Below are 16,025 nucleotides of genomic sequence, written 5' to 3'. Positions count from 1 at the left end.
TCCCTAACTGAGTTTTAAAACAGTGAGAACTAAACAAGGAAGTCAAACAAAGGAGATCAGAAGTTATGCTTTATTACTAATAAAAGCTAGATTAGAACATGCAGCCACATGAACTTGCTTACACTCTCCCCCCAATGCGCTCCAGCCCACAGCTAGACCTTGGGCCAGTCTCCCAAGGAAATATTTGGGTTTACAGAATGGAACACTTATCCAGAATTACTGCCATACATATCCTGGGACAGAGAAGGGAGGAAAAAAAGATCAAAGCCTGAGTGTTTAAGTTCTTTTGAGAGATTAACTCCATTTCGGTCAAGAAATGCAGACCAGTGGGGCAAGAGGCAGAAGTGTCCGTCCATTGGAGCTTCCTCCACATAGAAACCCAAGGAGTGGGAAAGAAGTTACCTACTGAGTGCCACCCTCTGTTGTAGGTGCTGGAGATATAGCAGTAGGACAGGTGCGGATCCTACTCTCATGGAGGTTACCGTCTAATGTATATGTGTGTTGGAGGGGAGAACATACAGTAAACAAGTTAACTATATAACTAACCAAATAAAATAATTCTAGATCTTAGCGAGTGCTTCAGAGAAAATAGAATGCTTTTTGTTGGGGCACTAGGAATGTGGGGATGCTTTTCCTAGACTGGTCAGGGTTAGACTCTGAAGAGGTGGGGCCCAGACCTAACTGATACTAAGGAGACTACCAATGCCAAGGTCTGTGGGCACTGTTCCATGTAGAAGGAGCAGCAGGTGCAAAGGCCCTGAGGCAGGAATAAGCTTGGTGTGTCTGGTATCAGTAAGGCCAGTGTAGCTGGAGGGTGATGAGTAAAGGAGGAAGCAGGACATGAGAGCAAGGAGGCATGGAGGAACTGGATGATGCAGGGGCTTACAAGCCACACTAAGGAGTTAAGGAGTGACATGATGGTGGGTCCAGGCTCTATCCCCAGAGACTTTAAATCTGGGCTGGGGCCTGGGCATTTGCGTTCTCATAAAGCTCCCCAGGGTGAAGTATATTAGTCTGCAACTTGCTTTGAAATGTATCCAAAAATAACCTGGCTTGATGAATGAGTGGAGGGATGAAGAAAATGGATCGCGATATGGGATTAAGCAAGTATAATAAAATGTCAATTTAGAATCTAGGTGGTGGGACTATGGGTGCCTACTATTAAAGATTTTTTTAATATAAATTTATTTTTATTCATTTGTTTTTGGCTGTGTTGGGTCTTCGTTGCTGTGCGTGGGCTTTCTCCAGTTGCGGCGAGCGGGCTTCTTATTGCAGTGGCTTCTTTTATTGTGGGGCACGGGCTCTAGGTACGCAGCCTTCAGTAGTTGCAGCACGTGGGCTCAGTAATTGTAGCTCGCAGGCTGTAGAGCTCAGGCTTAGTAGTTGTGGTGCACGGGCTTAGTTGCTCCACAGCGTGTGGGATTTTCCCGGACCAGGGCTCAAACCCATGTCCCCTGCATTGGCAGGCGGATTCTTAACCACTGCGCCACCAGGGAAGTCCTTGCGTCTAAAAGTTTTTAAACGCAAAATGTCAGGGAGAAGAAGCTCCCAAGATGCTGCAGACACACGGCCACATTTGGGAACGACTGTTCTGAATCATTGGTGTAGAGTAACAGCAAGATTGGGCCAGGAGGTGGAAAAAGAAAAGAATCTTAACACTGAAAAAAGCAGAACTACTGCTCAGCAAACAAATGATGCCACAAAGACCAAAAGACTCAGAATGATTTGTAGTAATTCTGCTGGGGGAGGGGTGGGGCTGGGCTGGTTCTGAGATCAGTGTAGAGGTTTATGTCCCTTCCAGGGTCATGCTAGGTGGTCCTGGAATGAGAGGCATGCCCAATGTGAATTAGAAAAAGATGCCCCTCTGGGCATCTATAGTTCTATGGGCAAATGCCTTGGTGAGCAGAGCATGGGCTAGATTTTAGCCCTCTTCACTGCCCTTGTGCAGTGAGCAACCTGCACAACTGTAGCTGGCTGCCCTGCTTAGAGTTCTATTAAGTTCAGCAAACATTCACCCAGTGCTAGACCTTTGCTGGACAACGCAGGCATATTGATGAGTAAGACCTGTCCCTGCCTACGGAAAACTTAAGACAATAGACTTGCACAGAACTTACCATGTTGAGTTTAACCATGGTTCATTCATTCACTGAGCAATTGAACAGCTGGTTTTTGAGCACCTTTTGAGGCCTAGAATGAAAATAAAGGACATTTAATATGGTATCACATTTCCTCGAGATAGTGAAATGAAACAGGTAGAGTTAATTCTATCACATAAAAATCCAGAAGCCTGTGGTCACAATGTGTGCAGCTCAGAGCTCACAGCCCTTTTCAGCTTGCATGGGGCTGGGCTCACTCCACTTCAACCAGAGGCTTTTCACCAACCCCAGAGGGTTCAACTGCAGTGTGACAGGACCCTGGGGAAGAGTCAGGAGACTCTGGTCCTTCACCCAGGAGCATGCCTCCTAGGCCACCAACAATACCTGACAGGTCTGTGGAGTAGAGCCTTGATAGTATTTAGATAGTTCCCTTGGGAGTAGGTTAAATAGCCAGTTGGGAGAGGCTGAGACAGTTTTTCAGAGGCATACCGTAGGCTCTGAAGGTTTGCTTTTGAGGTTTTTTTGTTTTTATCTAGCCCATCTAGCTTTAGAATGTTCCTTGTAAAATGCATATTAAAACCAGAGTGTAATACCAGAACGGCTAAAATGAAGAAAAAATATGCAGTTTTGCTCATACGCTACTGGTGGGAGTGTAAATTGGTACAGCCACTTTGAAAAACCATTCGACAGTACCTACTAAACTGGACATCTACATCTCCCGTGACCCAGGAATTCCTCTCCTAGTTTTGTACCCAATAGAACTACATGCATGTTTTCCCTAACCCTAACCCTAACCCTAACACTAACCCTCTAACCCTAACCCTAACCCTAACCCTAACCCTAACCCTAACCCTCTAACCCTAACTCTAACCCTAACTCTAACCCTAACCCTAACCCTAACCCTGACTCTAACCCTAACACTAACCCTTTAACCCTAACCCTAACCCTAACCCTAACTCTAACCCTAACCCTAACGCTAACCCTACAAGAATGTTTGTAGCAGCGTGATTTGTTATAACCCAAGACTGGAGACTACTTAAATGCCTATCAACAGTAGAAATGATAAATTGTATCCTGTTTACACATGGACCACCATACAGCAGTGAGAATGAAGAAACTACCACCACATGCCAGGATACAGATGAATCTCACAAACATAGTCTTGAACGAACCCAGACACAAGAAAACGTACTGTACGAATCCATTGATATAAAGTACAAACCCAGGCAAATGGTCAGTGCTGGTAGGAGTCAAAGTGTTGCCCTGGGGGTGGGGGCTAGGGAGTGGAAGGGGACACGAGTGGGGATTTGGGGGTCCTACGAATGTTCCCTTTCTCGACTTGGGTGCTGGTTACATGGGTGAGTTCACTTTAAGAATTCATCGAGGGCTTCCCTGGTGGCGCAGTGGTTGAGAGTCCGCCTGCCGATGCAGGGGATACGGGTTCATGCCCCGGTCCGGGAAGATCCCACATGCCGCGGAGCGGCTGGGCCCGTGAGCCATGGCCGCTGAGCCTGCGCGTCCGGGAAAAAAAAAAAAAAAAAAAAAAGAATTCATCGAGCACTTTTTTGTATGCATGCTATCTTATTAAAAAAAATTTTTAACACTAAATGTATCTTAAAAAATGACATTCAGGGGACTTCCCTGGCGGCCCAGTGGTTAAGACACCACACTTCCTCTGCAGGGGCACGGGTTTGATTGCTGGTGGGAGAACCGAGTTCCTGCATGCCTTGAGGCGTGGCCAAAAAAGTAGGGAAAAAAAATGACATTCATGAAGATACTCTATTTTTTTTCAAGTAAAGAAAAACCCAAAATCCAAGCAATAGCAGGTCCCAATATGTTACCCCAAAGACACATGCTGGCCTGGGGCGGGCACTTGCAGTAAGCCCTGTGATGGCCTCCTTCTCCCTGCAGGGCGCTACATCTTATCCTTCATTGGCTGCGGTCTGGCCATCGTGGGTACCTACTTGCTGGTGACATTCGCACCCAACAGTCACGAGAAGATGACAGGCGAGAACGTCATCAGACATCTTGTGAGCTGGCCTTTTCTCCTGTACATGGTAAGAGAAGCCTCCGGTCCTTTCACCTGAGATGATGGGGGTGGGGATGGAGTCCTAGAAACCAGAAACACAAATTCCCAGCAAGACGGGGTTCACGGGAATCATGATGTATTTCACAGAGCTGAACACCACGCTCACAGAGAGTACGTAGTTCCTGGGGAAGTGCTTTTTTTCACTTGTGTCCTGAGCAATGTCTAAAACTGCATGTATAGTATGATGACTTGATTTTTTTAGAGGTATTTGTAGGTCTGTACGTTACCTGTAAAAGATTGGATAGAAAAACAGAAACTCCATCAGTGGTTGTCTCTGGGAGATGGAATTATAATTGTGTTTTTATTTCACCTTCGTCTTTATATATTATCCAAAATTTCTACAGTGAGCATTTAAAACTGTTATGGTAAGAAAAAAAGTTAAAATTTTCAACAGTTAAAGAATGTTATTATTTTTTTTTTGCCCACTATCACACAGCTAATAGAAGCTAATAGAAACACGGGAGACACTGCAGACTTTATCTCCTAAACCCCCAACCAGAACTATTCAAGGTTACAAATAGATTACAGTTGACTAATTGTAATCTAAATTGATTACAAATAGACTAATCAAGGAAAACATCTAAGGTATTTGGTAAAGCGTATTCCTGCTCCCCCTGCACCATGTTAAACACTTTTTTTTTGTTTTGCGGTTCGCAGGCCTCTCACTGCTGTGGCCTCTCCCGTTGCGGAGCACAGGCTCCGGACGCGCAGGCTCAGCGGCCATGGCTCACGGGCCCAGCCGCTCTGCGGCATGTAGGATCTTCCCGGACCGGGGCACGAACCCGTGTCCCCTGCTTCGGCAGGCGGACTTCTCAACCACTGCGCCACCAGGGAAGCCCCATTAAACACTTTTTAATGTATTATCTATCAACAAAAATAACCAGTAAACGAGGAGTTTATTTGAGCTAAACTGAGGACTATAGCCTGGGAGACAGCCTCTCAGATAACTCCGAGGAACTGCTCTGGAGAAGCATGGTTTTCAGCACAGTTTTATATCTTCTCAGGTCAAAGAACATTAAACAAGTCAGGGATACATTCCTTAAAGGTATAAAACAACAACAACAAAAAACAGATCAACATGTACACAGCAAGTCGGTTTGTCCTTGGTACCTGGGAAGGGAATCTTATCATCGCAGGGGTACCAGCATTGACATCCCATGAAGGGAGGCATTTAATATTTATTTTTATTGTGAACATTCTTTACTTCTGGTCAGTGTACCCTCTTCTTTAATAATTAAAGCAGGTGTGCAATGTATGTTTGAAAGGCCACGAATAGGCCGTTTTAGTTAACATAAAAATTTTTTTAAATTTCTCCATTTTAATCTTTTTTTTTTTCATATTTATTTATTTATTTATTTACTTGGTTGCACCAGGTCTTAGTTGCGGCAGGCAGGCTCATTAGTTGTGGCATGCAAACTCTAAGTTGAGGCATGCATGTGGGATCTAGTTCCCTGACCAGGGGTCGAACCCGGGTCCCCTGCATTGGGAGCTCGGAGGCTTATCCACTGCACCACCGGGGAAGTCCCTGTTAGCATAAAATCTGAGTTAAATCATGTGTAAACCAGAATGACTTCCCTAGACCTCAGTGTGTGAAAATTTGTTTCATCACATTTCAGACTCCCTCAATAGTCCTATAACATAGGTGTTTTTCTCACCATTTTATGGATGAGAAAACTGGATCTCAGGGTTAGCAAACTTGCTCAGAGTCCCGTGAGAGCCGAGCTGGACCTGAAGCCTGCCTGCCTGCCTGGCCTCACGTGTCACCACAGCCTGCTAACGAAGGTGTTCACTGTTTTGCCTTGACTCAAGCAGCCTGGGCCTGCTGTAGAGGTCCCGAAGGTCCGTTTTCCTCAGATTGCCCATGAGGCAGATGATAGATTCCTCCAAGGTTGGGGCTGTGTCATCTCCCTAGCGCCAGCCAGCCCCAGCATTGACCTGTAGGCATGGAGAAGTGTCTGCCGGGCAGAGCCAGAGACCCACCTCTTCAGGAAAAGCTTAACCCCAGAGCACAGGCTTCTCTTTCAGAGAGTCCTGGGCTCGAGTCCATTACATACTGTGCAGCCATAACCAAGGCACTTAGCCGCATGCTCTGCCTCCTTCTCTGTACGTTAACTGGCGGGGTCACTGGACCCAGGGTGGCTGTCAGGTCCACCCAGCACGTGACAGATGCTCAGTGACCAATTCAGTTTGGCTTCCTCCATCGTCACTGTGAGGCAGTGCTGCCAGCTGGAAAGATTTGGCCAAATCAAATTCAATAAATATTTATTGAGTGTCTGCTATGTGCCAGACACTGTGGGTATAAAAGCTAAACAAGACAGGCTGACAGAACTCATGGTCCATCAGGAAGCACCAACACATATACAGCCATCTCACGATAGAATGCCAAGTGCTCTCCCAGCGTGCGTTTAAGCATCATGAAGAATGGTGGGGAGATTGGCCACTCCCACCCCCTGCCCAAATGTACGCACATCATTTGGGAATGTTAATGAGTAACTGTACATCTGCTTGATGGCGTATTTTGCAACAATTAAAGATAATGATGACAACTTCATAAAACATGAAAATTGCTTACGGTAACTAACAACGGCCCAGCACAAAACTGTGCTTTGACTGTGATGACAAGTAGATAAAATATGTATTCACTGTGACAAAGACAGGAAGAAACAGGAAAATGAACTGCAGCTGTGTTTTATGGTCTCTAATTCTGAGGAATTTAACAATTCTTTTCTTTTTAAAATGCCCATTAATGTTTCTGCATTGGTTTTTGTGATAAATGAACTTCGGTAGGAGGTTGGGATAGGCAAACAGAGCTGAGCCGTTGCTTTAGTTTTGCTGGGGGCTGGGGGCTGGGGCTGGCTTCACTCCTTGGGAAAGTATTGCCAAACGTCTGGACCTTTAAGGAACAGAAAGGACAAGCTGTTGCTGCAAAGGCGGGGAACCTCTCAAACTTCAGAGTTTTCAAACTTGCTCTTGTCTAGTAAGATTCTACTGATGGAGCACCTTCTGAACACCAGGCACTGGGCCCCCCATCTGCAGGCAGTGTAGCCTAGTGGGAAAACGCATGGGCCCTGGAGCCAGACTATCCGGGTTCAAATCCCAGCTCTGCCATTTGCTAGCTTGAGATTCTTCATAGAATTATTGTGCTGATTTAGTGAGTTGAGTAAAGATAAAAGGCTTAGAATAGAGCCTGGCAGATTTATGAGTTCATTAAGTATAAGCTGTGACTGTGGCCCTCTAAGTTAAGAACTCCTCTTATGCCTGTTTCACAAAGGAGGTAACTGAGGTTTAGGGAACTTAAGTGACCTGGCTAAGGTCACACAACTAGTTTAGAAGGAGATCCAAGCTCATAACTGGGCCTCCCTGACTCCAGAAGTCCTCTTTTTTTCGACTCTACCAAGCTGCACGCAGTGGAGGCTTGGTTAGCAGGCAAGTGGTATATATACTTATATACTTAAGCAAAGAGCTGTTCTCCTCACCGAACAAGCAGCTCCCTCTTTGACCAACTCCCAGTTTTAGTGGGGGTTACCATGGAGCAGTGAAATGGGACACCAGCTCAGCCTGATGAATCTTGACCATCCAAGACAGGGTGGACCTGAGGCCAGCACAGCACCCTCAGAGCCTCACCACGAGGTGAACTGCTCCTCAGTATTGGGAGTAGAGAGATTCAGTGTTCCCTGCTTTCCTGCAGGATATATATCAGCGGTTTGGGAAATACTGGATGTTTCATTTCTCTTTCAACTCTGAGGGCCTGTGACTGATGCAATCAGCAGCATAAACTCCAGCTCAGCCCTCCAGGGTCTCCTGGTCTTGCCTATGGTGCCCGCTGACCTCCCCCACTTGCTGCTCTCTGTAGCTCGTGGAGATCATCCTCTTCTGCTTGCTGCTGTACTTCTACAAGGAGAGGAACGCCAACAACATTGTTGTGATTCTCCTCTTGGTGGCGTTACTTGGTAAGTGAGGGTCCTGGGGATTGAGTTTTGCCACCACTAAGTAGCACCAAAAGGAAATGTGGGTTTTGTTTACTGAGCTGTGGCATCTGGACCCAGGAGCTGCTGGAGGCCGGCTCAGGCTGGTCCCTCTGCATCGGTGGCTGCAGGAGCTGGGTCCCTGCTAACCGGACGCAGGCCTTGTCAGTTCCTTCGTGCTGCTGACGGCATTCGGGGTTCTTGCTGAAATACCGCGTCTCCTAAGTGCCAGGAGCGGTGCTGCAGACTGGCTAGAGCAGTGAGCCAGACGGACACCCGTCCCCTCAGGGTGCTACCCATTCGAGAGGGAGGAAATGACAGTAAATGATTGACAAATACATAGATAGTATAAGTTTGGGCAGTGACAATTACAATGACGAAGAAGAAAGCAGAGTAAGGGTAGGGGTGGAGGGTTAAGAGGTTATTTCAGAGAAGTCAGGGGTGGAACAGGTTCCAACAAGTGAGCCCCTAAGGGTCCGTGTAAGACCTATCAGAGGTTAAGACAATTCTGGATTCAAAGGCAAGAATTGATTTTGATTTTGCTCTCTCTTTTTTTTTCCTTTTAAAGGCATGGGTGCAATGGGGAGAATGGCTCCTAAATCAGATTGGGGCAAGGCTGTAACCCCACATAGAGTTAGATTTACTAAGTAGAGCTGTGAGAAGCACCCCTTCTTCCTGGAGAGGGAGAGGTGGATGCGGCCCTGCCGCTACCTCCTAGTGATTGTCCCTGTGTCAGCCACGCTGTCCTCTAAAAATGGGCCTAAGAGAACACCCAGATCTTGGGGGGAGAGGCAATTAAATGAGATGAGCACCGGTCCCCAGTGTGTGTTGTTTCCTTCTGTCCTTCCGACAGCAAGCCCCCATTCCAGCGACAGGCCATAAAACACACAGATATGTCATCATAGGACAGGGCTCCATTTTTTTGTTTTTAACAGCTTTACTGAGATATAGTTTACATACCGTAAAGCCCACCTGTTTAAAGTATACAATTCAGTGATTTTTTTTTTTTTTTTTTTTTTGGCGGTACGCGGGCCTCTCACTGCTGCAGCCTCTCCCGTTGTGGAGCACAGGCTCCGGATGCGCAGGCTCAGCGGCCATGGCTCACGGGCCCAGCCGCTCCGCGGCATGTGGGATCCTCCCGGATCGGGGCACGAACCCGTGTGCCCGCATTGGCAGGTGGACTCTCAACCACTGCGCCACCAGGGAAGCCCGTACAATTCAGTGATTTTTAATATATTCATAGAGGATGCAATCATCATCATAATCGAATTTCAGAACATTTTTGTCACCCCCAAAAGAAACCCTGTGCCCACTAGCAGTCACTCCCCATTTTTCCATCCTCCCAGGCCCTGGCCAATCACTAACCTACTTGCTGTCTCTATGGATTTGCCTTTCTGGACGTATTACATAAACGGAATCGTACACCATGTGGCTGTTTGTCCCTGGCCTCTTTCACTGAGCATCATGTTGTAGAGGTTAATTCCTGTTGCAGCATGACTCAGTGGTCCGTTCCTTGATGATTTTGTTTGCAAAGTGGATTGGAAGATCACGGTCCCAAAAAGTTCTCTCCTGGTGAGTTGGAAGGTCAGAAGGTTCTGAGGCACGCTGGCCAATTCCTTTCTGCCCCGCTCCTCACCAGCGAGGACAGCCTGGTGAAAGTGCTTGTCTTAACTGCCTGCCGATGTTTGAAAACTGTAGTCTAAGTAGCTGAGGAGCCCAGAAGCCACTGTGTCTGCTGGGCTGCTGGCAGGAGAAGGCAAAATGAGCAGATGCTGAGAAAAATAGGAAAGCAAAGCATTTCAGCCAGAACAAGGAACTTCATTTGTACCATACTTGGGAGCTCCTTTTAATTCTGGCTCTGGCAGGAGGATCCAACAGTTTAGAGTTAGAAGTTATTTCTACAGCACTGGGTAAAGCAGTGGTCTGCATAGTGAGGTGGTGTATGGGAAGAAAAAACATTAGAACTGGTATTTATTTTTATCTCCACCTTTTAAGTATATTTCTTACACATGCTTTATGATGTATATATCATATAAGCACAGTGTTACATGACTATAATTTTAAAATAAATAAATGTATATATATTTGAAAAGTATATACATATGCATAGGGGTATGCATTCCAAAACATGTGGGGACCTCTGGTCTAAAGAAATGTTTTTAAAAATAACCAGTGAGTAAGCATTTTAAAAGACCAAAAAAACAACACAAAAAACTCCTGAGCTCTGTACACACCACATTTTTCTTGTGATTGCCGTGAGAATGATACTCAAAAGAAGTTCATTTATACATTCGATTGTTTTGACCTTGCATTGTGTTCCAGACACAGTGCTGCCACTCTGGAGTTCAGAGTGAACTCACTACCCTTTCTTGGTAGAGTTTAGAAGGGTGTTTGGAAATACCCTTTGGGGTTTTGCTTTCCTCTCTGCTTTCACGGGAGGGTACAAAAGAACCAATGCCAATAGGATCTTCTCACTGTGTAAATCACTGGCTGGGCTCTGCCCGTGTTCCCTGCGTTTTGGTCACTTTGTCCTTTGAGTTTATAAACTGTCCCCTCCCCCATGTCTCTGAGGCTCCCACACATCCTTGTTAACCTTCTGCAGGCTCAATGACCGTGGTGACAGTGAAGGCTGTGGCCGGGATGCTCGTCTTGTCCATACAGGGGAACCTGCAGCTCGACTACCCCATCTTCTATGTGATGTTCGTGTGCATGGTGGCAACTGCTATCTATCAAGCTGCGTGAGTTGCAGATTCTTTTCCTGCTGGGCTTCCCCACAAAGGTCTCTTCCAGCTTTTGGGCCTGATTACAATTGTTTTTGAAGCTGTAGGGCAGGTAGAACATTCAAATGTTCTGTCGCCAGGGTTTGGCATCCACTGTGGAGAGAGAGGGGTCGCTAACACGCTGAGTTATCACATGGAGGGGTGCCGTGCTGCTTGAAAAGCCTGGAGTGGATGTATTTTCCCCTCTGCCTCAAAATGTGAGAACCACGCAATCAGAGGCAGCCTCAATTCCCATCTGGACCAAGGTTCACCCTGGACAGGTCAGGCCCTGGACTCCAGCCGCTGGGGCTCACCATCCACCAGCGGTGCCTCCGGGGAACATAGCGGTGACTGCTGCCACCCGGGTGCCCAGTGTAAGCTGTGCGTTCACTGCCTTCACAGGAACTTGAATTCATTTGGTCCCCATGACAATGATATGATCCTCATTTTGCCTGTAAGGAACTGCTGCGAGAGGCCAGGAACTGGCGAAGCTGAGACTGGAAGCCCGGCGTCTGTCTCCCTCCCCGTCCTGCGCACCTCACCCCTCTGCTCTAGGCCTGCTCCTCAGCTTCTTCAAGACACAGATTCCCCGTCTGCAATGACAATAGCAACAGCCCCTACCTAACAGAATCGCAGCAGGCTCTAGTAGGATCCAGGATAACGTCCAGTAAATAGTAGCTTCTTTTATGATTTTTGTTGCTCTTATTATGCTGATTATGACTATCATTCCTCCTACAATGATTCTGGTCATCACCCCTGAGCCCCTGTCCAATGCAAGGCTCTGTGCTGTGCCCTCCAGGGCTTACAAAGATGATCAGGTGCCCCGCCCTCCTCGGGAAGCTTCTCACTCACACATCACACATTCATCGAGGCCTGCTGTGTACCGGGCCCGTGCTGGACCTTCCACACACAGAGACATGAGCGATAGTCATTGAATTCAAGGTGCTCACAGCCCTGGTCCGAGGACAGCCGGGTAAACAGACAATTCCAGTTGGGTGGGAAATGTGTTATGGTGTAAGGAACTTTGCAACAATAACCAAAATGCTACGCAGAGAATAGACAAAGAATATATTCCTAAATGATGGAGTGTTTATCTGAGGTGGAGAGGTTAGGAGTGACTCTAATTTACTCTCTCTTTTTCCTATATTTATTGTAGTGAGAGTTGAATTAAGAAGAAAATTTGTTTAAAAGAATAATTACAACACGAGGTAGGACGTGATAAGCGCTACAGGAGCTGCTTGGAGTGTTAAGGGCCCGGGAATGGCTTTTTAGTGGGTAGGGGATGCAGGGGACACAGAGGTGATAAGAAGGGCATTGCCGTGATAAGAACTATGTGGTCAGAGGTGTTGGACGGGGAGAGGGATGGGCCTCAGGCTGTGTGTCCAGAGGAAGAATAGAAGCAAAGCGTGGACCCCAGCCCAGGAGACACGCAAGGCTGGCGTCCTTATAATCCCAAGGAATATTCCTTCATGCCTCATCTTCGTATTTTCAGACCAAGCCTGCAGTCATTGGCTTTCACCTCGGCCTTTCGACATCCCCACAGCCCACTGACCAGAGTGCTTTTGTGTTGAAGGTTTTTAGGTCAAGCCTCACAGATGTATGACTCCTCTCTGATTGCCAGTGTGGGCTACATTCTATCCACTACCGTGGCTATCACAGCAGGTAAGAGTGTGGTCGCTAGATTTCTGTCTTCTACCTTGACAGCAGGGACATTACCCCAGTGTGGAGGGAAGGAGCGCTGCCTCTGTCTGAAGGCCAATTCTGCTGCTTGTTCTGCCTGTCACAGTTGTAGATGGTTTTGTGGGGAAAGCGCAGGATTTAGAGCCAGAGAGGCCTAGGTTTGCACCCCAGCACAGACACGGAGCTGTGTAGCTCTGGGAAAATCACTTCACCTCTCTGAGCCTCAGTTCCACATTCATAACATGGGAGTAATAATACTTTCCTCCTAGAATTGAAATGTGTATATTCCAAATGTCCCCTACTTTGTACTGCTTGTGTTAGGTTTCTTTAACAGTTTTTACCATCATCTGCTAACTCCACAGCCTCCACTGGCCAAGTGACCACACATTTCTTCTGTATAATTTTTAGAGATCATGAGTATATACATAACACGTGCTCAGTAAGTGATCATCATCATTATTACATTCCCCTTTTCTTCTACTCCACCCCTATATGTTTTTTCTTTATCTTTCTGAGGTGACTTCAGAGGCTGCAAGCATATCTCTGTGTGTGTGTGTGTGTGTGTGTGTGTGTGTGTGTGTGTGTGTGTGTCGGTTTTTTTGTTTCTTTGTTTTTAAATGCCAATGGTGACTAAGATTTTCAGAGTAAAAAGACCAGTAACAACCAGTGTGCCTCCCTTTGAGGAAGGCCCAGCCGGAAAGCCATATATTTCGCACTGCAGTTTGGACAAGTGGTGCCCAAACTGGTGTTCACAGAGGTTAGAACAAGAGGGCACACAGCCTGCCAGGGCCTGTGCCGCGAGCAGGACCAGGGATTGAGCGGGGCTTGACCCAGAGCAGCCAGGAAACTAACCTCATGCAGAGATTTAAGTCACGGTCAACATCTTCGGTCCAGGCAAGATTGAAAGGGATAGAAACACCGTGGTTGAGTCCACAGTCAGGCAGGGAATCAGGAGCTCCGGGCAGGGTCGGGGTGGTGGGGTGTGAAGTGGGTCCAGACAGGCGCTGGCTGCAGGGTGAGGGCGGCAGGCCTGTGGCACTGCCACACTGCAGGGTGTGGCATCTGCCAGTCTCATGAGGTTAGAAAGCTCCGGCGGCTTAACCACGAAGCCTTGGTTTTCCATCTTAAGAAAGATGGGGGGAAAATGTGGTACACATATACAGTAGAATATTACTCAGCCATAATAAAGAATGAAATAATGCCATTTGCAGCAACGTGAATGGACCTAGAGATTGTCATACTGAGTGAAGTTAAGTGAGTGAAAGACAAATATCATATGATATCACTTATATGTGGAATCTAAATAAAAGGTACAAATGAACTTATCTACAAAACAGAAATAGAGTTACATATGTAGAAAGCAAACTTATGGTTACAAGAGGGTAAAGGGGAGGGGAGGAATAAATTGGGAGATTGGGGTTGACATATACACACTACTATATATAAAATAGGTAACTAATAAGGACCTACTGTATAGCACAAGCAACTCTACTCAATACTCTATAATGGCCTATATGGGAAAAGAATCTAAAAAAGAGTGGATTCATGTATATGTATAACTGATTCACTTTGCTGTACACCTGAAACTAACACAACATTGTAAATCAACTATACTCCTATAAAAACTTAACAAAAAAGAAAAAGAAAGAAAGAAAGATGAGGGAGACGAGTGTGTAAAAACTGGTAAGTCTCTAGTTTAACTCACAGTGTCGTTTCACTGGGGGAAGCTGGGCAAAGGGTATGTGGGAATTCCATACTATTTCTGTGCATCTAATATTATCTCAAAATTAAAAGTTAAGAAAAAAAAAAGATGGAGGTAAGAGGGGCCTAGGTGGGGGAGAAAGAGAAGACAGTCTATTCCCCCCAAATGGCTTTTATTCCATTCTGCTAATTTCTTACTAGGTGCAGTCATAGTATTTTGGACCCCTTTGGTATTCTGTAGGGAAGGGAGCTTCGCCAGATCCTAAACAGACTGGCAGGTAGGTGATTTGAAAACAGCTCACCCGCATTTTCCATTCTTTGCTGCTCAGGCGCCACCTTCTACCTGGACTTCCTCGGGGAGGACGTGCTGCACGTCTGCATGTTTGCACTGGGGTGAGTCCCATCCTGCTCCCTGGCCCCGAATTCCAGGCAGGCTGCCCCTCTCTCCCCACCCCTGCTCCAGCCTCTCAAGCAGTCCCTTAGAGCCAGAGGAGCAGCTGGCAGTGGGAGCTTTGTCCCCAGAGGTGAGTGTTTCATTCCCCAAAGGGCTTTACTTTTCCTTTCTTCTCTTTTGGGCTTTAATCTCCTTGTCATTTCAAACACATCACAATTTGACCCAGGAAAGACTCTCAACCTCACCTCAGATCAAAGAAATGGATACTGAAGCTAAACAAGATGCCATCATTTTGCAAAAACTAACAGGAGGGGTAATGTCCCACGTTGGCAAGAGGATGAGGAGCCCAGCTCTCTGCCACAGTGTGAGAAGTTCTTTAATGTGGGAGGACAATTTGGCAATAACAGTGAAATTTTTAAATGAGCATGCTTCTTGATGCAGCTTTCCATTTCTAATCATTTATCTTGGAAAAGTAAATGATGGATGTAACGCCACATGTATGAGGGTGTTTATTATTTTTAAAATTAATTGTATAAGCAAATAATTGGTAACAACCTAAATGCCCATCAGAAATCAGTTATATATATTGACAAAATGACTTGTACATGAATATTTATAGTAGCTTTATTCATTATATACCCAAACCGGATACAACAGGAGAATGGAAAATAAGTTCTAATATATTCAGACAATGGGTCAGATAATGCGTTCAACACAACAATAAAAAAATAATGAACTACTAATGCACACAATGAAGTGGATGAATCTTAAAAACATTTATCAGGCGAAAGAAGTCAGACACAGAAGAGTACACACTGTATTGTTTAACTCACAAGAAGTTGAAGAACAACTTCTGTGGACGTCAGAACAGTGGTTTCCTCTGGGGAAGGGTCTGCATGAATGGGGAAGGGGCACAGGAAACTTTCTGTGGGTAAGGGATGGAAATGACTTCTCTATTGACCTGGGTGGTGATCCCACGAGTGTGTGCACAGGTAAGATTAATCGAGCTCCGCATTTAGGGATTGTGCATTTTATTGCCTGTAAATTATGCCTCAGTTTTTAGAAAGTGTGCTTGTTTATCTAAGCTCTGGAGAAAAGAAAAAAACAAAAAAAAGACTCTAGAAGAATATACACCTATAGTGGGGCGAGTACAGGGACTTTCTAATTTTTACTTTCTCTGCTCCTGTATTGATTGAATTTAGGCCATAAAGAACTTTTTAATTAAAAAAAAAATCTTTAAAGGCAGGGCTCTGAGATGCAGGGTAAGTGGAGGTGAGGGTTTGGCCAAGGATGGCCTGATTTGTTCTGATTGAGGCTTGCGTGGGCTGCACGGGCTGTTAT

General features: G+C 46.1%; 1 protein-coding gene across 1 annotated transcript in view; it reads left to right on the top strand.

Annotated features, from left to right (window-relative positions):
• The window catches only part of NIPAL3 (NIPA like domain containing 3), a 50,982-nt gene that overhangs the window by 30,254 nt on the left and 4,703 nt on the right, over positions 1-16,025 (top strand). The window contains exons 6-10 of the mRNA XM_007459155.1: positions 4,008-4,153; positions 8,039-8,135; positions 10,753-10,888; positions 12,483-12,571; positions 14,620-14,683. Coding sequence (XP_007459217.1) covers positions 4,008-4,153; positions 8,039-8,135; positions 10,753-10,888; positions 12,483-12,571; positions 14,620-14,683 — 532 coding nt within the window. The remainder of the gene's footprint in view (positions 1-4,007; positions 4,154-8,038; positions 8,136-10,752; positions 10,889-12,482; positions 12,572-14,619; positions 14,684-16,025) is intronic.

This window comes from Lipotes vexillifer, unplaced genomic scaffold (assembly GCF_000442215.2).
Source record: "Lipotes vexillifer unplaced genomic scaffold, Lipotes_vexillifer_v1.1 scaffold496, whole genome shotgun sequence".
Classification (NCBI taxonomy): domain Eukaryota; kingdom Metazoa; phylum Chordata; class Mammalia; order Artiodactyla; family Lipotidae; genus Lipotes; species Lipotes vexillifer.
Note: the sequence above shows the minus strand (reverse complement) of the source record. Positions and strands in the feature narration are given on the sequence as shown.